Source organism: Melospiza melodia, chromosome 4, assembly GCF_035770615.1.
Source record: "Melospiza melodia melodia isolate bMelMel2 chromosome 4, bMelMel2.pri, whole genome shotgun sequence".
NCBI lineage: Eukaryota > Metazoa > Chordata > Aves > Passeriformes > Passerellidae > Melospiza > Melospiza melodia.
Genome location: NC_086197.1, coordinates 62,250,175 through 62,270,885, shown reverse-complemented (window position 1 = coordinate 62,270,885; position 20,711 = coordinate 62,250,175). Strand labels below are relative to the sequence as shown.

The following is a 20,711-nucleotide window of genomic DNA, read 5'->3' as shown; positions in this document are numbered from 1 at the left end:
ATTTTTGGGAGAAAAAAAACCAACTATGATCTTTCATACATGTCTAATAAGGAAGTTCCTATAGACTACACAGCACAGTTTAGGATAGTTTAAAAAATGGTTCATCAAGGGTATTTTAGAAGTGGTATTTTCTCTCCAAAGAGGTATCTAAGTTTCTTAAATAATGGAGTAAAATGGAGGAGAATTAAAGAAAATTCTTTGAAAGTCAATTTAATGGGATGTCAAGTCAAAGAATCTCCTTTTGTAACTTCAATCTGTACCAGCTTTAGAGAAAAAACCTTGAATCATCATTTTATCCCCATTGGATATTGGAGATATCTCACCTAGTAGTAAATGAGGCAGTATATTACAGCCTTCAATAAAAACTGTCTCTTTCATGCCTAAAAAAAAGATAACATTGTCTGGGAATCTTAACTGATTCAAAGAACAAACAGAAGTTTCTGAAAAGTTAAACCCTTATTCCAGAAGCCATCTGGGTGACTGTTCATCCCAATCCAGAGAGTATCCAACCAATAGTTTGTTAATTGAAAAATCCAAATTATCTTAATCATCCCTATCCTCCCAACAGATGAAAATATCTTTTCAATTTTTTTGACCGTAAGAATAATTATATGGAATTTAGGTTCACTGAAGCATATAAAAGGAGTCCAAAAGGAAAGCAACCACAAAATCCTGACAACCTGAAATTTTCAGAGATCTCTGACTGTATTTGGACAGCAGCTTCTTTTTTTCCCTCCTCTCCACTCCCAAAAACCTATTAGAACGCATACTTGAAAGCAAAAGAAAATGAGGCTAATAAGCATCATACCAGGTTCTAGTAAACGTAAGATATCAGATGTAGAAAGCACAATGAAATCTTCATGATAAAACATGCAAAATGAGAAGAGTCCAACAGAAGACGGTTTTCTGAATCTTTAAGGACTAAAGAAAATGCATGGAGTCCATATCCAAACATGGCAGCATTTATTACATTAACCAAAGAAATTCACCACAGTAGCAAATCTTGTTTCAAGACTGTTAAATATTAAGATAATTGAACTTTCATAATTTAGAAAAGAGAGCAATACCTTTGATATTCTTTATACAGCAAGCCTTGTTGATGACGAATTACTGCAAATTTTCGCTTGTAGTCCTCCACTGCATCTTCTAATTGTTTAAGCAACTTTTCTTTGTTTTCCAGTTCCTAGTTATTATTTTCCAAATAAAAATACATATATTATTAATGTAAGTTTTAAACATGAAACTAGCAATTTAATTAAAATGGCAGTCCTTTGTGTTTTCATGATAGATGCTTCTGCCATGAACTGCGTGAACTATGAATATGAAATATGCATTTTCTTTAGAAGCAACAGATGAAAAAATCCAATGAGCTTCAGCATTCACATTTATTGGTGTGAAAGAGAACACAAAGCCTGCACTGCAGTTTCAGTCCTCAAAGTTCAAAACACTATGACCTGTAGCTAGCTCACAAAGAAAACTAAATGTCTAACTGGCAAGGGGCATTTTCCTCTCACTTTCTCAAATACTCTTCTACTTTATAAGCACACAGAGTTGAAGAAATATTTTCTAATGAAAAAATGAAAAAATTATCAAAGACATAAAAAGATAAATTAACAATAATAAAAAGATAACTTTCTTTTCTTTTCTTACTCCAATTCTGAAATCATTCTTCATTACAATATGACTGTTTCCTAGGCTTCCCATGGGAATCACTGGAATTGGTTTCAATGTATTCATGCCTTTATTTACAATTGTCGATGTATTTCTGACAAATAACGGAATGAAAAATCATATAGTAAATGACTAGAGACCTTGGCTCTATAGGGAAAAACTGCTCAGGTAGGATTTGCACATGCAGACTCAGGTGTGGAATCCAGACAGCAGTAAGAGAGAGGTTCTCATAGAAAAAGTGTAACTGTGGAAGTAGAAGGAAGAGTGGGCAAATATTTAGATCAAAATTCAGATTTAAAACATAAAAAAATCTGAATTGCTGTCCATTTAGTTAGCTATTACCTTTCAGGCTTACAGCGCAGCACAATACTTACAACTTTAAATTACAGAATATCCCAAAGGGTTTAGTAGATGTTAGAACACCAAAATAATGTTGGAGACATCTCTCATGTCCATACATGGCATTCTACTGGACTTGAAAGGAATTAGATACATGTTACAAATACTCTTTATTTCAAGGAATATATGAGTTACCTGTGTAAGATGTATTATATATTCATTCAGAGAATTAATTGTATTAACACTGGAAGGAGCCATTCCTTCTGGAAGATTCACTGTTTGGAAGACAATATTGGCACCTTCTGACTGATGTAGTAAGCAAATTTCATTTTTCATTTGTTCAATCTAAAGACAGGATACAAAACTCTCATAAAGAAGTAGCTCTTGCTATTAGATTTAAAAAAATGATGAAAAATATACTGCTACATCAGTTGTTATTAAGAACCTAATAATTTCACTTATATTCTAAAACACTCTAATACTCCCTAAAATATCCTTTAAAAATGCTATGATTTCATAAATCAATAAATGCAAAATAAATTAATCCAAATTTATCAAATTACCCCAGCAATCAGGGCAACTACACATATAATCACAGTTTTATTCCAATTGTTTGAAACACGGTGCATTCCTACTCCTTTAGTAAGATTAAGTTATGGAAAGAATTATTGCAGTGGTTATTTGACAGTTTTTTCTAATCAAATCTTTGCCATTTCATTTAATTTAAAAGCTCTCTGGTTTTCTAACACTATTTTAGAGGATTAGTTTATCACCAAAGCTGTGATAAAAGGCAAATTTAAATGTAGCTTCTTGTAAGAAATTATTTCATTCATCATTCCTTCCCTGGAAGAACCATTCCACAGAATAAATTGTACAACTTAAAACAAGATATAAGACTTCAAAGAACGACTCATCATTTCAATAACTGAATTTCTGTTACATATTTATAAATAAAAAATGTAAGACTCCTGGCTTTTTTGAAGAAATAGATCTGTGAGCTTTTTTGGCCACAGCTCTCCCCAGAAGGCAGGCATGCTTGGTGTTTAACATGATTTAATATTGCAAGGATAAAGTAACATTAAGAAGAGTTGAGATCTGAAGTTAAAAAGGACAAATTAGTTGGTCCACTACATAAATTTCAGTTTGATTTGTACAATGACATCATTCAATAAGCTGAATTCAGTGTCTTATAGATCATGTGGATTGTTCTAAATTATCAGAACAGCCAATTTTGAAGTTGGAAATAAATTATATAAAATAAATTATGTACCTTTTCATTGGCACTTGCCAGCTGATTAGACAAACTTGTTGCTTCCTTCTGAGTCTCTTTTAGCTCCTGTCTCAATTCCTCATTTCGTCCTGTAAGCTGGTCAACCTGGGCTTTCAAGTGTACACTAGCATCAAAGATCCCCTCTGAATTCTTTGACTCCATTGCCTAATGCAGTAAACAGTTAATTAACATAATAAAGAAAAAGTGTAGAAAAGCTTTAATTTTTTCAGAGTAAACTGGAGCCCTCAAGTTTAGAGTACATGAAATCAGCAAAAAGCATAACATGTTATTCCTGTAAATCCTACAAAGCTAAATAATATTTTAAAAGGCAAGCTTACATGAACTAAGCGATCCAGACTAGGGATTATTAAGGCTGTTTCTCCTCCCTTCATACTAGAATCCTTCTGCATTTCCTTGATGGCTTGCAATATTTCTTTCATTCCTTGTTCAAGTTGTTTATTCTCTTCTGATAACTCTTTTACTGCAATAAAAGTTTAAATCTGTCAAAAAGCACTGAAAAAATGATTTAAGGTTTCCTAGGACATTTCATCATGATTCTTGTTGATTTGAAACATTAAAAGAATGTTCATGTTATACATGCACAGGCATAAGCAATTATGAAATGAAAATCAAGAGCTGCTAGGAATATCTGGGAGATGAAATATGCGATGATATATCAAAAAAAAAAAAAAAAGCTTAATGGGACACAAGTAACTTTACTGAACTTTCCAGTCTTCAATGTTTACTTCACTTTAAACTTCTTTAGTAGCCTGTCTGACTTTTACCAGCTCAGAAACACAGCTGTGTTGGAAATGTCTGGGTGTAACAATGAAGTATCTAAGAATTGCCTGAATTCCTTCTCCAGAATAAGAAAAAAGGAGCATTTAAATTATGTGGCTGTCAAGGAGTCTCTAGACTCCTACCCCCTGTAGTTTCTCCATGAAATTCCAATTTCCAGCAAAAATGAGAAGTCTGAAAACTGAAAAAACCACAACAAACCTGTCAGGACATTCTCTGCATTCAAACAATATTGCTACTCATCCTGAACATCCAGGAGTGAGCTGCAAAAACTTGAGTAGTTTCACCAAGTCTATTTTGAAATTCAAAAATAATTTTAAGAATTCACATTTTCTGGGGAAAAAAATAAAGCTTCTTATCCAGAAGAAATTAGAATTTATTTTATTCCTGTGTTTTTAAACAGCGCACTTCAGCTAACATAGATATATATTTAAGCAGCAAGTGGCTCTAATTCCCCAATACTTCCTTTCAGCCAGAAAAGCCCTACAGCTACACAAGTTGTATAATTGTTACAAGTGGGATTACTCACACACCTAAAGACTTTACTAGGTCTGAATCAATAAGGAAAAACATGCGAGATAACATTTTAAAGTATTTAGTGTGAATAAACTATGTTTCATGTACTATCACTGCTTTGGTAACACCACAAATGTATATTTACACATAGACACAAGGATATACACTAATATAAACACAAGATTTTTTCTACAAGTCAGATATTTATGATCACAATTACAGAAACAGAACAACTAAATTAGCAAACTATCTATAGGTACCTGATAATGTTCCCTAGTTTTAAAACAGGCTGCAACTCACATTTAGATTGAAATTTGGCCATTACAGTCCTGTTCTTCTCCAAATCTCTCTCTCTCTCACGTAATTCAGTTGCAAGATATTCATTCTAAAAAAAAAAAACCACAGAATCTAATTTTAGCAGTTTAATATTTTAGTACCAGACTTTTTCAAATTCAAAATAGGCATTCATGAAAATTTCCCCATGCACATACTGATTTCTTGCCTAAATAGGAACAGAAATGGATTCACTGGAATAGTTACATGAGGTGTATACCATGTAACACTGTCCATAGCAAAATATGTACTCTTGGGTCATGCAGCAGCTGGAATAGTGGTCTGGTACAAAACAGAAGTCTGTGGGGCCTTGCAAGTTGTAGCTCTACATATGAAAACACCAAGAGTTTCAAAATTACACTTGTGATTAACTAGTTGCCACTCTATGTCATAGACTTAGCACCTAAACGAACTGAAAAACTGTTTTTTTCCAAGTGATCTGAATTCTCGTGTATGCCACAAGTTTTTCCCACAGCCTTTCTGTTTTCAGCTTTATTTTTCTGTCTTCAGAACTTCAGCTGGTGCTATTCCATCTGCAAGTGTGTTTCTCCATTGCACATTACATGAGCTGCTAGCAAGTATTTACAAAAAATATAGAATATTCACTTGTCTTCTAAAAAATATTAAAAATTATTCATTTTAGGATTTTTTAAAAGCAGTTAATAAAAGCCCCTAGATAAGTATTTTAACAAGTATTTACAAAATAGGTGGTTTTAGTCATTGAAAGAGAAATACAAGAAATGTTCATAAACTTGCTTAATGAACCTACTTTTGCTTCTACTTCAGCAATGTCATGTCTGTTCAAGAAATCCAACTTCCTCGTATTCTTTTCCTTGTCTTCAGTAAAGCTATCAGTCACTGACATATTATCAGCATCCAATCCTAATGCAAGCAGATGTAAAAGTAATGAATTATTAGGAAATTTTAACTGGTCTTCAACCAAAAGAATACACTCCATTTATTGTATCTGAGTTCTAGTTTTCTACCTTTCCATCTGAGCATTATGGTACCATGAGTGGAATGGAATTGAAATTTTAAGAATTTTGGAACACATGAATTATGCTGGTTTACTGGAAATTTTGGGAAGATGATCCTACAACTATTGCAAAGCAAAGACATAATGCCCAGAGGTGCATTACAAGTCATTACAACTCAAGAAGATACTGGGCTGTAAGATCAGGAAATCCAAAACCACTCACCTCTCCCTACAGATTCAATGCAACATATTAAGCCCTCTAATTTAAACAAATGAGCAAGTATAACATAGCTACATTAACTATAAACAGAATTTTTATGTTTATGTATAAGCAGAATGTTTTTGAAATGACAGTGTATATCAAAAACATCCTACCTAATGTTGCAACTCTTCTTCCTTTCTCCTGAGCCAACTTACGAATGTGTTTTTTCAGTTCAATTCTTTCCTCTTCTAGTCTTTCAATCTGCATATTATTATTCACAAATCAGTATTCCATTTTGTTCAAATGCATTTTTATTAAGTAGCTTTTACACAAAAATAGAATTTATCACTTACCTCTTGCAAAAGAATCTGGTTTTCAGCTCTGTATTGCTGCTGCTTCAGTGCTTTGCTGTTTCTGAATTCATTTAAATCAATCATTGTCTTTGGCTCAAGACCTACAAGAAAATAGATCACAGTCATTTATTAAGGAGGAACATTAATGTTAGTTAATGAAGTTGATTTATGTAAGAACCTAACTAGAGAAGTAGAGTTAAAAAAATAATTTGTGGGTAGTTTATTGTATTCTCAACTATCTATAAAAATATATAACTATCTATATAACATAAATACACATCTTACAATCCATATATTAAGAACAGAAGAAAGCTTAATTTACCACAGTTACTCAAAACCCAAAATAAAATAAAGTGGCACCTAAAATTAAATTTATTTACATTTAAATTCTTCTATTTAAAAAGAAGCCTATCTGAAGTTTTCTCTGCGTGTTTCATCTAGCATTACAACTTCAGGACACTATGGTTCCCAGATGCCATATTATGAAGTTTATTAGGCAATGCATGACTGAAGAGGAATCAAAACAAAAAAATAGTAGAGAACCTACTCTCCTACTTTGTTCACTCAAAGGAACCTGTAAGCCAAGTTCATTCATGCAGTTTGTCCAAAATAATTAAAACTACTTGGAAATATTAGCAGAACATAACCAGCTATTTCCAGTGACTTGGCACAGTAAAAAATTACCATTACAGAATCCTATTTCAATTTTTACACAACAAATAATTGAACATGAAATGAACTGGATATAGCATACCTAAGCGCTCTCTGAGTTCTTCATTCTCATCAAGAAGGTCATTTATTTTAAGTCCAAGTTTATTGACTTCCTTAATTAAAGACTCAATCTCATGTTCTCGTATTTTGACTTGCTTTCTTAAATCTTTGATTTCAGCAACAGCTTCTTCCAAGCCATATATTCCCTGTAAAAAACCCACACAGGAAGTAAGAACTAAACAACCAATAGAAGACGTACTAAAATAGATAATGAATCTTTCTTTCATCATTACACAGACAAGAAAAAATATTTTTCAACCTCTATCACTCTTCTGCACTATCCTTAGTGAAAATAGTTACTGAATAGAAAGCAGATCCTGTACATCTGTCCCTGACTACAGAGGAGCCTGCATATTTCAAAAGTGAGTCCTCCAACTACATGATCATTTGAAGAATTGTATCTTGAGCATTCAATTACTGTTCAATAGGGAAGGGAAGAACGAAGGGGAAGGGCACCAAATTTATTTATTTAAGTTTTATTTAGATCAATTAAATAAATATGGGAGAACAAAACAATCTCCTAAAAATATGATTAATACCCTCTCCACTCTGACAAACTGTTTACCAGCTCATAGTCTCTCATTCTTTTCAAAGTGTCAACAAGCTCTTTGTCTTTTTCTCTAGCATGTGCTTCTGCCAATTCTGCTGATTTCTCAGCCTCCATAGTTCTCTCTTCTAGCATTTTAAACTTTTCTTGCATATCCCCAATTTGGTTCTGCTGAGCAAGAGATGAGTGACCTGGAAAGAAAAACTTTGATGTTTATAATTCAACTAGGAATTCTTGCTATCTGCCGTTAATCAAGACAGAAACACTTCAGAAAACATTATAAAGGAGATTTTCATTTCCTGCTCTTTTTAATTAGAAATTACAAGACACTACATATAAGAGGTTTGGCTCTCTTCCCCCTAAAATTTTCTTCAAACAATATTTATCATAACTGAGTGCACAGAAGGGACATCAGAATTTATTTGGAATTGCAAGCTATTACTCCCTTTCAATTCTTCATGGAGCTGAGATATTTTATGCTCTAACTTTTACAGATCAGGTATAATTTTTTTACCCATAAAGCCCACTGAGGTAATCTGGAAAAATTTACACTCTTCATGAATGTTTAATAAAAGAAAACTAAGAAAAAATATCAGAGACCTAAAAAAATTACTCAAATACTGCAAATTTTTTTCCTGTATTTCTAAAAAAATAAATCATGTAAAGTAAATTTGTGGTTTCTGATTTTCCTGATTTTGATATTAATACAAAACAGTCATGTTACCTTTATCTTTTTGGAGATCATCTTTTAATTTCTCAATAAGGAATGCATTTTTCTCCATTTCTTTGGTATACTGTTCAACTTGCTCAGTGAGCAATCTTATCTGAGCATCTCGCTCTTGCACACCCTATGCATACAAAAAAAAAAAAGAAACTCCATTAAAGGATCCTTCTTTACTCACAGGCAAATTACCAATGAAGAACACCACATGGGAAATGAAGAAATTACATGTAGCTAATACAAAACAATTTACAGAACATTAAATATACTATACTTACAACAGAGAGTTCAGATATTATCTAGAAGTTTGGTATATAAATGCAAAGCAGGAAAAATAAAAAAAGAAAGTAAAAATAAAGCACTCAAACACAGAAAAATAAGCAGCATTTTAGCATAATGACTTTAAATAGAAACAATACTCTCAGAGTTTGCCAGTGTTAGAAGAAGAGTTTTGGATAATACAGGTTTCTTGGCAGCTTCCTCATAAACAATTGCTATTGGGAACTAAGAGACACAAGTTCAAGATAGCAAGGACTAACAATCCATCATACATGACACATAAATTGCAGACAGCCTTTCAGCAAGTCATCTAACTTTTCAAAATTCATATCCTACCTTGTTTTGGATGTATATACATTCATAGGTACATACAGACTGGGGAAGTGACTTCTGTGTATACTACCCTATTTCTGTACTTGTACATGAACTTCAGAAACAACACAGAAATCTTAACGTTACTTTTTCTGTGACTAATAAAAAGTGCTAAAAGATAAAAAAGATACTTCAAAATTTACAGGAATTAAAAATAATAAAATGTAAAATAATAATATTAAATATTAAATAATAATATTATATAATATTAATATTAAATAATATTATTATTAAAATAATAAAAACCACAAAAATCTCAAGGTCCTTACTTTATACCAATGCTCTGAAAAACAACTTACAGAATTTCTTACAAATATAACCACATTTGAAACCTAAAAGTACAGAGCTTAGCAAAGTTGTAAAAACCTAGATACAACCCATTAGAATATGAACACACGATGAAGGATAGCAAGCTCAGTCCATTTTGAGCAAAAACCTGAGCAGTAACTTGATTAATTTTTAAATATCTGCTTAAAATACATGCTGATTTACACAAACATTTCAAAATGCCATGCCAATAATGCCCCCTCCTTCCCCCAGCCCCCCCCAAAAAAGCAACCTCTACAGCCATATAATCAGCTAAAACCAAACAACTGCCTATCAAAGTTACTTTCAGCTGCTTTCCTCTTCTGATACTTAAGGCTGGTTTGTAATGTAGAGTGTTTTTCTCTTGAGAAGCTATCTGTCATCAGGTTTGGAAGATGACATAAATATATCTCACCATACTGCTCAGCTTACAAGAACCCAAAATGTAACATAAATGTCATTACACATTTGATTAAAAAACTTGACGCAAGGCAGGAAATCATCCTGGAATCAGAGAGTATGCTTTCCATAGAGACTATTTCAGGATTCCTAATGGGCCATTATTTTGGGGGGACGGGGAGGAGGTTATGTTTTTTAAGAAAGCAGAGACATTCAGAATCATGAAGAACTATGTAATTTTGCCTGAATATGAGAGATACACAAATTCAGACAGTTCTGTCATATGATGAACCACAGAATTAACAAGATGAGATAAATGAACACAAAAAATAATGTACTAGGTAAGACCGTTCCTTAACTAACAAATTTAGTGGAAGCTAAAGCCATATTTTAGAAACACTACATAATAGATTAATATGAAATTAATAGAGTCAGCTACTAAGAGTTCAGGTCATACACACATACGTACAGAGAAGTTTCCTTTGTACAATGTCTATTAAGCTAACTTTGCAGTGCAATGAATCAACCTGTCTCTTAATTCTCAAAATTAAGTATTTTGTATTTGCAAACTATGAAAGATTAAATACATATTTAGTCAATAGCATATGTAGTTAATGGTGATTTCTATGTGTGCAATGTCTCACATGTACCTGCTGAAGGGACAGTATACTGTTTCTGTCTACATCAAGTTGGAGCATTTTCATTTTCTCTTCCAAGTTAAGTAACATTTGCTGATACTCTAGCAGTTCATCATCTTTTGAAGCTAAGATTTTCTGAAAAGAAGATAAAATACCATCAGAACACTTGAAGGAATTCCTAGAAAGGATTTTAAAAGTACTAAAAAATACCTTCCATTCTTCAACTTTTGCATTTACAGCTGCCATGAGTGGATCATCTTCCTCATACTTTGCTTTCAACTGGTCTGAAAGATCCTGAACCTAGACATGCCATTTGGATGAACATCATATTACAAAAAGGTTTGGAACTAATATATATATTATGTACAAACACACTACATCAAGGACACAAAACTTAAGAGATCTGTGTTACAACAGCAAGGGAATGACTTTTGAGAACAGTGCATGACGAACATACTATACAAAAAAAATTTTGTGGTCTGCAGTAAAATCTTAAAATCTGTACCATATTCAAAAATCACATTATTTTTAAAGAGCATTACTTTAGAGGAGTGTAAGGTTTTAACTGCATAGACAGAAAGTTTTAACTTAAGCTAAAATATGAAAACAGAGTAGAAACCTAAAAAAGAATTATACTAAATGATGAGTCATTTCTTACTTGAAATTTGTATCGATCTTTCTCTTTTCTTAACTCATCCATAATAATATCAGACTGTTGCACAATTAGTTTCATTTTGCTATATTCATCAGTCATCTTCTCCATTTCTTGCACTGATTCCTCAAGGTTTTTCCTCATTTCTTGGTTTTGAATCTCCAACTTCTCATTAGCTTCAGTCAAATTCTGCAAAAATAAAGAAAAAACTGCTTTTAGAAAGTGCCTGTTTTAAAACCTGAATAAGAACTGGAAAGTCTTATTCAAAATTAGCACAGAATAGAGTATTTCCTCTCTAGGTTATCAATTTCAACAAACCCAAACAGCAAGTAAGACAAATCTCTCTCCCCATCAGTAACTTCATTACCTCTACCAAATTCAGGGATGCAGATTGTATGTATGACTGAATCCTTATTATGAATTCCCTTACTCCACATGACTTTATCTGTAAATTGATGTAGTGTCATGACAGACACTATGGTCAGTAAAACTCCAATAGCTACTCAATAGAATGCATAGATTCTTACCTGAATTTCATCCAAATACTGGACAAGTTCAGAGCTTCTTTTGGACAGCTGTGATGTGTAATCAGATACCTCTCCTCTTCGTAATGGAACTGCTTCTTTTTGAGAATCTATTTGCCTCTGATAGTCAACCACGTCCTGACGCAATTGCTCATTCTGCACAAAAAGCAATCCAAACTTAAATCCATGTCTAAGAGTTGAAGACAAAGTTGCTGCATTTCTAGCAAGCTAACACAAAGAGCTAAGACACGCAAAACCCATCCAAATTCCTACAGTCTGCTTTTAGAAGTCTTAGAAGCCTCACCTTTTTCTTTATGCGCTTTTTCTTCATATTAAAAAGGAGAAAACAAGACCAAGAGAACAAAGCATGAAAAATATTAGAAATTAGCTTTGCTTTTGGAAGACCAAATATTAACCAATATAGAGACAAAATAAAATAGCTTTTGTTATACCTCTGCAGGCATATACATACACACACACATATATAGACACACATATATAGAAGGGTATTTTGACAAATGATTATCAGGTTTTACCCCCAGGACAATATTGGAAACAATATTTAACAAAAACGTCAAAAATTCAAAACCCAAAATCCAGGCCAAGCTAATGCACAGTAGGAGTATTCAAATTGAAATGTAGAGACTTCCTGACCTCAATTAACTATGTTTCATTGGAGCAGATGTACAACGTATTTACTGTGCAGTAGTACACAGGAAATGTTCCAAAATTAAACATCACACAAAAAATTATAAATACAGAAATATAGTAGTATATTTATAAAAAATTTAAAAATACAGTAAATCAGCAATAATTTTTGCTAACCTCTCTCCTGAATCTGATGTTTTCATTTTCAGCATCTTCAATTCGAAGAGCAAGCTACGAGACAGAAAACTTTATAAGCATCACTGACACCACAAAGAACTACAGAAACAAAAAAACAAACGCACAGCAATCCTGTGTCATCAGTGTTTTCTTTCTTTTTTTCAGATGCTTTTTTCAGAACATCAACTTCTCAAAATATTTGACAGAACAGCTTCTAGAGATGTCAAGCTCAAGTCCTTCATACCTGTTCATTCACTTTCTTCTCCTTTTCCAACTCTTTTTCTGTATCTGTTAACAGTCTCTCTTTTTGTTCCAATTGCTTCTCCAGTTGGTGGATCTCATCACGCAAAAATCGAGTATCACGACCACCAGCAGACTTTTGTGCCATCTTATAAGCATTAAAATAACATTATAAATACAGTAGATATTCAAAGTAGAAAGAACTAAAAAAACCAAAGCAGATACTAAGACTAAAATAAATGGGATTTTTCAAGTGCAAAAAACTCAAGTAATTCTTCACCTAAGACTGGTGCATATTCAAAAAACAATAAAAAGCATTTGCTAAAATGTAGGGCTATTTCATAACTTTACAAGACTAAATACTAGTCTAAAATAAAATAATTAAAAGACACCACCAGAGCACTCTATACACTAACAAAATTTTAAAACATACCTCTAATTCATTTTGAAGTTTCACCAGCTTGGTTTTAAAACTATTTTCTGTTAAAATAGAACAGATACAGTGAATTACCCAATAAGGTAAAAAACACAATACATTAAAGCAACTGACTTCAGAGCAGTTGGTATTTTGTCCAGTTCTCTAAACCTTAAAAAAAGCCGCAAAACAGCAAGAACAAAAACCTAAAAACATATTTAACAAATCTTTTAGGAACAGCATAAAAAAGCTGGCTTACCACATTTAGCTTGCTCCTCCCCAGCTTTTTCAACTTCTTCTAGTGCAAGTTCTACCTCTTGAGCTTTCATCTGAGAAAAGAAACATAGCAAGCAAAGAAGAAATATTTACTACTACCATAAATTAAAAGATTGTTCCATAGACCGTATGTTTAGAACATATTTATTCTGAGAAATTTATTTGCATTTTCCATTTATCTAACTATGTTTTTCCAATTCACTTCACTTCCCACTACTAAATTCCAACAGCTACACAAGAAAGTACTCTGGTGCAAGCACCCACTTGACATATAAATTACCTTAGGAGTAAGCAGTATTTTCAGGAACAGGAGAAAAAAAGATGCTTCAATTTAAACAAAAAACAAACAAACAAACAAAAAAAAACAAAAACAAAACAAAAAAAAAAAAAAAAAAACAAAAAAAAAACCCAAAAAAAACCAACCAAACCAAAACACAAAAACCCAAACAAAAAACAAACAAAAACACACAAAACAAAACAAATGCATTTGCAGAATTGAAGAAAGTAAGCCTTAATACAAACCTTCAGTAGTGACTGAGTAATTTTAAAAAGGTGTATCGTCTTTTCTGGACTTTCAGTTTTTAAGTCTTTCCCATCAACCTAACCAAAGAGACAAAAGTGGTTTTACACTCATATCAATGAAATACACAAAATAAAGTTTTCATGTATGTGAAGGAGCAGAGATGATTTAGGGAAGAAGGTATGACAGAACCCTCATGTTCCCTTTTTCTCAAGCACCTTGATGATGATATCCAGCAACCTGTCGGCTAGCTCCTCTTGACGAGGAAGGGTATCTGGATCAACTTTCATGAGCTTCTTCCAATCTAAAACAGCTGCCATATTGAAGGTGGGACTTTTTTTTCCTGGAACAAAGATTAAAATAACAGTTATCAGCTATTATCAGTGCAAACCAATTTTAAGTCAAATGATTTAATGGAGGCTGGCCACTGAACACAGCAGATGATTTTAATAACTGTAACACTGATTAACATTCTGTTCACATTTTGATCTATTGCAACCTAGGAGTCTATAATAAAACCAGTTTTTCTTTAAGAATTACACCATGCAGACTCAATGAATTCTTAGAACTATCAGTGAAGATTAGGACACTCATGAAATCTGTACTTTGATTTCAATATCCTTATTTTCTTCCCCATCTCTTAATGTGGTATTTTTAAGCCAATGAACATACACAAAAATCATTATTTCTAATATTTAAAACACAACCAACACTTTCAGTTTCATACTGTGAACACCAACTTCTTGGCATTCTATTAAACATCATTTCTTTTTGATTAGAACACTTGAATTGACAAAGGACATGAATCAACCTGGAAACTGAGAAAAATCAGAAAGTGATGGAAAGTTTTTTCTACTGCTTACCTACTGGATATTGTGGGCCACAGTGATTTCTCACATACCTGAAAGTCAATGCAGTATCTGAAAAAGGCAGAAGGGATTGGAAATCTGGGATTATTCTGTTCTTTGGAACTGTCTCTAGACTTTCTGATCAATATTTCAAAAAGTAAATTCTACCAAGTTTAGAACAGAACATTTTTAATCTACTTACTGCCCTAAATCATGAATATAGCACAAATGGTTAAGAAAAATTAAGAAAGAAATAAAACTAACTAGAATAGTAAATATTCAAAAAATAATGTCACAGCAGGGTATGTATTTTATAGAAAATAATCAAGCTCAATCACTAATTTCAGCAATACTGTATGCTGAGCACAATATTTTGAGATCTGATCCATCATGCACCCTGTTCCCACTTCAGCAGTTTAAAGACTCAACAACTGAAATCTCCTTTGTTAATAAAAGGCTGAAACTGGTATTGCTTTCCAAAACTAATATGCCTAAGCATTCTGAAAGAAGAGCTTTCAGACTCAGAAATACAACTGTATGCTTAAGGAAGGATAAAAATTATCTTCATCCTTTCTGAATATGTGAACTACTTGCAAGGTCCCCTATATTTACTATAGTTCTTCAATGTTTGCTAACCATAAAACAGGAATTACATTCAATCCATGACTTCACAAGGATGACACTTTATATGCATTATTGCTTTTCTGTTTTGTCGTAATGGCAAAGGATAATACAAAGAGAATACTGGCACTTTGACTTGTTCAGTGAACTGAATACTACTTGATTTCAGCAACATACTTGTTTAAGGATCAGAGTTCTTAAACATATTTATTTTTTCTTAAGCAAGGAGTTAGAAGTTTTAAATGCTCAACAATCAAAACTATTCTGAAAGCAAATACACAAACTTACTACTGTCAATTGTTTCCCACCTTCCATCTCTCATGTATCTTTTTCCCTTAACTTACAAAATAATGTCCTAAGAAAATACCAGTCCTAAAATTTTATCCAAAAGGATAAAACATAACTGGATTGTACATAAACAACTGAATCCAACTTGTTGGGAAACCAGCTACAGTAAGGTAGGGGAGCACAACCCATGCACAGAGTACAGTCCATAGTATGTACATACTGTGAGCAAATTTATTTAATTGAAAAGTTGGGGTTTTTTTTCAATCTTCGCTCATCTGCTGTCATTAAGTAAAACCCGTGGTTTTAGTAAACAGATTATCCGTGTGGTAAGACGCTGAACTCATGGGTCTACAAAATGTGTGAAATAGATGGGGATTTGGTATTAGTTACCACAAGATTTTCTGGACTTACTCAGGGAATCAAGCATACATAAAACGTTCAGATGTCGTAAAGTTCAGCAGTCTCAGATGGAAAAGGAAGATTGGAGGGTATGCTCAAGTACTACCAGAACATCAGTGCCCTGGTCTGACTGCAGCAAACCACGCAGAGGCAGCCAAGCTCACGTGGTGACACCTTACCATGACAGGAGATCAGGCACCACTGGGCAGAGCTGATCTTGTCCCACCAGGGTGTGTGTAATGGGCAGCAAGCACAGAGTGCCCTGCACACGAGGGGACGGAGCATCAACAAGCACCTCGCGGTGCTCTGCTATCTCCGTATTTGTTTACATGGCGTAACCCAGTGTAAGCTACTTTTGACTTTCAAATTGCATTTACCCTGAGTAGGTCTGAGAATCACAAGATCTTAATTACAAAGCCCCAACCAAGAGAGGATCTTGGCAGGTTCCCATTCTCTCCTCTTTGGCACATCCCAGAAACAGGATACAGTGACAGCCCAGGATCCCTCCAGGATGCTGCTGAGACGATTTTGTCCCCGTTTCATTCCAGCTCTGCTGAACTAACAGCCTGCCTTACTCTGCAGCCGCCTTCCCAAGGAGGCGCAGCAGAGGCAGCAGCCGAGAGCAGACCGGGCGGGACGCTCCATGCCGGGCTCAGCCTGCGCCCGGACGCGCCTGCCCGGGACCCGCGGCCGGCCCGCCGCAGCGGAGCGGCCCCGCCGCCGCCCCCAGCCCGGCTGCTCCCGGGGGAGCCGCTCCGGCCGGGGGCAGCTTTTGGTCTCCTCGCCGGAGCACCCCCCGCCCCGTGGCCTCACCGCTCCCGGGGGATGACGGTGGCCGCAGCCAGGCGACGCCATCAGACTCTCCCGCGGTCGCGGATACTCGTGGGCGCAGGAAAGTCAGCCCTTCCGTGGCACCCACAGACAAGCCCCACGGTGCCAATCGGGCTCTCCCAGTCCCGAGGGGCCGCCAGGCGGGCAGGACGCGATCCCGCCCGAGAGCGCCGCTTCGCCGGGGCAACGGCCCCGAGCACCACCCCCGCCACCGGGCGGGCTCCCCGGGACTACAGCTCCCGGCATGCCTCTGGGCCGACCGCCCCGCTCACCTTTTTCCCGATAGCCTCTGCGGGGCGGCGCGCATGCTCCCTGTGCGGCGGTGGCGGCGGAGCGCGCGGTGGGTGGCGGCTCCGGCGGCGGGGCCGCGGCTCCGGCGGTGGTGCCGGCCTCAGGTAGGGCGGGCACGGCGCTGCGGCCGCGCCCCGCGGCGGGCCTCGCCGGGCTGGGGGGAGGAAGGAGTGGGCCTGGTGTGGCTGCTGCCCGCGGTACTTTCGGTCGGCCGGCCGTGCCCGCCGTGCCCCGTCGGTGAGCCCCCCGCGCCTGCCGGGCTGCGGTGCGGCCTCGCCCGCTGACTGCGGCGCTTGAGCGGCGGACGGGACCGCGCCCCGGCTCTGCCGCCTCCGCCGCCCAGGCTGCCCTTGCCTTGCGTGCCTCGCCCCAGCGCTGCGGGCAGCGTGCTGGCTCCTGCCCGGCCGGCGGGAGGGCTGCGGGGCTGCCCGGGTACGGGTGCGCTTCGGGTGGGCAGGGAACGGTGCGGGCAGAAGGCGCGGGGGAAGCACACCTATAAATTACTTGTATCCTTTGGGTACTACTAGCCAGCAAGTCTGAGTTTTGGTAGAGGTCTGATAGCTGATGAAGTTTGGGATCCTGTGTTTTAGTTAAAGGGTTATGAAGACATGTTTTCAAATAAAAAAAGAAAGCTAGTAACCATTCCAGGCGTGTTTATCTCTTTGTATTTGTTTGTTCAACAGCTGCGGAGAGCTGAAGTGGATTTGTTTTGTTTTGTTTTTAATGGTAAGAGAAAGGCGAATATAACGTTATATTTGTACTTTTGTCCTTTTTTGGATTAATAATTCTTTTCCATTTTTGTTGCTATCTCTTGATCAGTATATCCTTGATATTTAGTAGGAGACTGACAAGATGCAAGATGCCTTGCACTCCTTATAGTTATGCAGTTTGTATAGCTATGCAGTTACAGCACAACTCCTAAGACTTCTATATCTCAGGCAGGGGTTGGTTAATTATAGTTCCATATTGGGTGCTAAAGGCAAACTGTGTAGTTAGGGAAGGGAAGGAGACTGGGTTATATTTAATGAATGGATAATGTTACTAAAAATAAAATTAATTATGGTTAGGTGTAAAGCAATGATTTCTTAGTAGCATGGACTTTCTTAGGTGTAGAAAGTGACACAGAAAATAATGGCACCTTAGCCACAAACTAAGCCTTCAGGAAATGAATCCTTCTGTGGTAGAGAAAATAATCCATTGATGCTGAAATGCTCCTGTATAGGAGTTTTTGTTTTTTTTTAATCATCTTCAGCATCTTAACCAGCTGTTAATGCCAGTATAGCGATTTAATGTGCTTTATTTAATATGCATCAGCATTTTTGAGTATTCTGTTGCAGAATCAGCAGAGAACACATTTCTACATTTACTGTTAGTGAAACCATATCTGGGTTGTAATTGTATAGTGCAGCTACTAAAGACCATTGGTGCAGAAATAAAAGGTTTTTGGATTTGAGGTGGGCATTGAAACTCCAAAAGTGAAAAAAGAGTAAAAGGAATTGAAGTATTAACCCCACACATTTTAAATGAGAAAACATTTAAAATACAGCATGGCTTGGACCGAGTAAATCAGTATGTTTTGCATCGTCTCACACGATGAACTTTGTGTAAGTGAATCTTCTTTTAGTGGGAATAGATACTTACAGTTCTGGAGCCAAGGAATCAAGTCAGCTCCATAGTGAGCAGTTTGACCTGCTCTGATAGAAGAGTCAGGCATACATGTTAAATCACAGCTTTGATAACAGTGTGCCCTTGCAAAGACCTAATAGAGAAACTGCACTATGAAAAGCCTAATGGAATGTTATTTAAAGTACATAAGAAATCTTATACAGACCCAGCATACTAAGTAAGGACAGAGTAGCAGAGTCTGAAGGCAGTGTTTTCAGCTTATACCTCACATGTAGCTTTTGTTCATTTATTCTTTGGAGTAAACATGCATACAGTTTGTGCTGTTGCATTTATGGAACGGTGAGAGTGGTGATAAGTGTTATTTTAGAGACACTATTTTTGCATCAGTGAGGCCACAAAAGATGTTTTATGTAGTTGCTCTAAATAGGACGGGCATTATTTTGCTGCTGTTTGAATGTAGCAAAAACCCCCTAAAGGCTTGACATTGAAATGTGAAATTCTGTTACTGATTTAGGTTTCTGAGTTATAAAGTACAAGCTAGACCTGTGTGGTTTGTATTTCAACTGATGTGTACCAGTTGCAATATATCTACTCACAACATATTGAAGCTAAACCAGCAGCTTAATCTTACCCATTTTAAATTGTGTTACATTTTGGTCCTTGTTTGTGTGAGAGTAATCTAAAATGTCCCAGTGTTAGTCCCGCTGCCTGGTTGCCTGCAAGTTCTTTCCCCGTGGGAGATTTTCATCTGGCCTGCAGCACGTGTTCTGACTTGTATCAGAACTGCCAGTGCTCTTCTAGTTAATCCTTCAGAACCATGTGAAGAGACAGCTGAAGGCCTTCCTGAGCAGTGAAGAGTATTTCTTAGTAGTCCCATGCCTCTTGATCTGGTAGCAAAAACCTTGCAGAAGGTTTTCACAATAAATTTTTTCTTGTTATATTTATCCTGGTTTAGGATTTCAGCAAGATGAAAGGGAAATTCAGGCATGTTTTGTATCATTTCTCCTCTCATCTTCCCAAATACTTCTTGTTTTCTAGATCAGATTCAAGCCCAATCATTTAAATTTCAGCTGTGCATCTGAGTTTTTTCCTATTGGAGTTGTACCTTGTAGTAGCATGAGGAGATAAAGTTTAAGGCTTTGTTGGAAAGGCAAAATAGAAACAAAATTATGATATCTCTCTGTCAGTAAACATTTGTAATAATCAGCACAAAATGTTCACTTTGACTCAGAATAAAAATAAAGGTTAGCAAGTAGGCAACACAAATTAGGATGTTAGCAAAGCCTCAAAAGATTAATTAAAAATGCTGTTTTTAAGTGACTGTGCTATTTGTTTGTATATATGTGCTAATATTCATCAGTTCAGCTACCAGCTCTTAGATGAATGAGTTGCTTACCTGTTTAAAAATAAAAATAACCCTAGGAGTGATTTTAACAGCTTTTCACTTTCTTCCACCTTTGATAATTTGAAGGTTTCTGTGTGAACTGTAAGTCATGTTCTAAACAGTTCAGAACCTTCAGTGATTAATAAAGTTTGTCTCTAGTAAATAAATCTCTAGTATTGCCTGATTATTTTTTAGTAAATTGGCATAACACGTTGTTGTTAATGCCTTTCAATCCATGCAAGTGCCATTATTCAGTAGAAGAAAAAAATTTAAATGTATGTTTAAGTTTCTAAAGTTTGATAGTCAGATGTGTCTAACAGACAAAAACATATGTGTTCCTGCAAGGGTCTTTTAACGTAAGGTGGCAGATAGCTAATGATGGAATGCTAAATAGCTTTTGCATGTTTTCAAGATTGCAGTTGTGTTCTTGCCAAGATAGACACTTGCCAATTTTTCCTAAATTGATGGACAGAAAATGGC

The 20,711-nt window shown here is 36.0% G+C and overlaps 2 protein-coding genes across 4 annotated transcripts in view; one reads left to right on the top strand and one right to left on the bottom strand.

The window, feature by feature from the left end:
- CEP290 (centrosomal protein 290) overlaps positions 1–17,120 on the bottom strand; it is a 48,143-nt gene extending 31,023 nt beyond the window's left edge. Inside the window, exons 1-23 of one of the 2 annotated variants that reach the window (XM_063154932.1) lie at positions 16,913–17,120; positions 14,807–14,863; positions 14,162–14,286; positions 13,946–14,023; positions 13,407–13,476; positions 13,166–13,212; positions 12,737–12,880; positions 12,493–12,546; positions 11,671–11,823; positions 11,150–11,332; positions 10,702–10,791; positions 10,504–10,626; positions 8,501–8,624; positions 7,795–7,967; positions 7,213–7,375; positions 6,459–6,559; positions 6,279–6,366; positions 5,697–5,809; positions 4,895–4,979; positions 3,619–3,761; positions 3,281–3,445; positions 2,206–2,355; positions 1,068–1,183 (exon numbers count right to left, since the gene is read on the bottom strand). In XM_063154932.1, the coding sequence (XP_063011002.1) occupies positions 1,068–1,183; positions 2,206–2,355; positions 3,281–3,445; positions 3,619–3,761; positions 4,895–4,979; positions 5,697–5,809; positions 6,279–6,366; positions 6,459–6,559; positions 7,213–7,375; positions 7,795–7,967; positions 8,501–8,624; positions 10,504–10,626; positions 10,702–10,791; positions 11,150–11,332; positions 11,671–11,823; positions 12,493–12,546; positions 12,737–12,880; positions 13,166–13,212; positions 13,407–13,476; positions 13,946–14,023; positions 14,162–14,263 (2,465 nt within the window). In that variant the 5' untranslated portion in view covers positions 14,264–14,286; positions 14,807–14,863; positions 16,913–17,120. Of the gene's footprint in view, positions 1–1,067; positions 1,184–2,205; positions 2,356–3,280; positions 3,446–3,618; positions 3,762–4,894; positions 4,980–5,696; positions 5,810–6,278; positions 6,367–6,458; positions 6,560–7,212; positions 7,376–7,794; positions 7,968–8,500; positions 8,625–10,503; positions 10,627–10,701; positions 10,792–11,149; positions 11,333–11,670; positions 11,824–12,492; positions 12,547–12,736; positions 12,881–13,165; positions 13,213–13,406; positions 13,477–13,945; positions 14,024–14,161; positions 14,287–14,806; positions 14,864–16,912 lie in introns of those variants that run through there. The other variant, XM_063154933.1, reaches the window with a different exon arrangement.
- Positions 17,121–17,249: 129 nt separating this feature from the next.
- Positions 17,250–20,711, top strand: part of TMTC3 (transmembrane O-mannosyltransferase targeting cadherins 3) — a 29,667-nt gene continuing 26,205 nt past the window's right edge. Inside the window, exons 1-2 of one of the 2 annotated variants that reach the window (XM_063154929.1) lie at positions 17,282–17,325; positions 17,905–17,947. The gene's annotated coding sequence lies outside the window, so the exon portion shown is untranslated. Of the gene's footprint in view, positions 17,326–17,904; positions 17,948–20,711 lie in introns of both variants that reach the window. The other variant, XM_063154931.1, reaches the window with a different exon arrangement.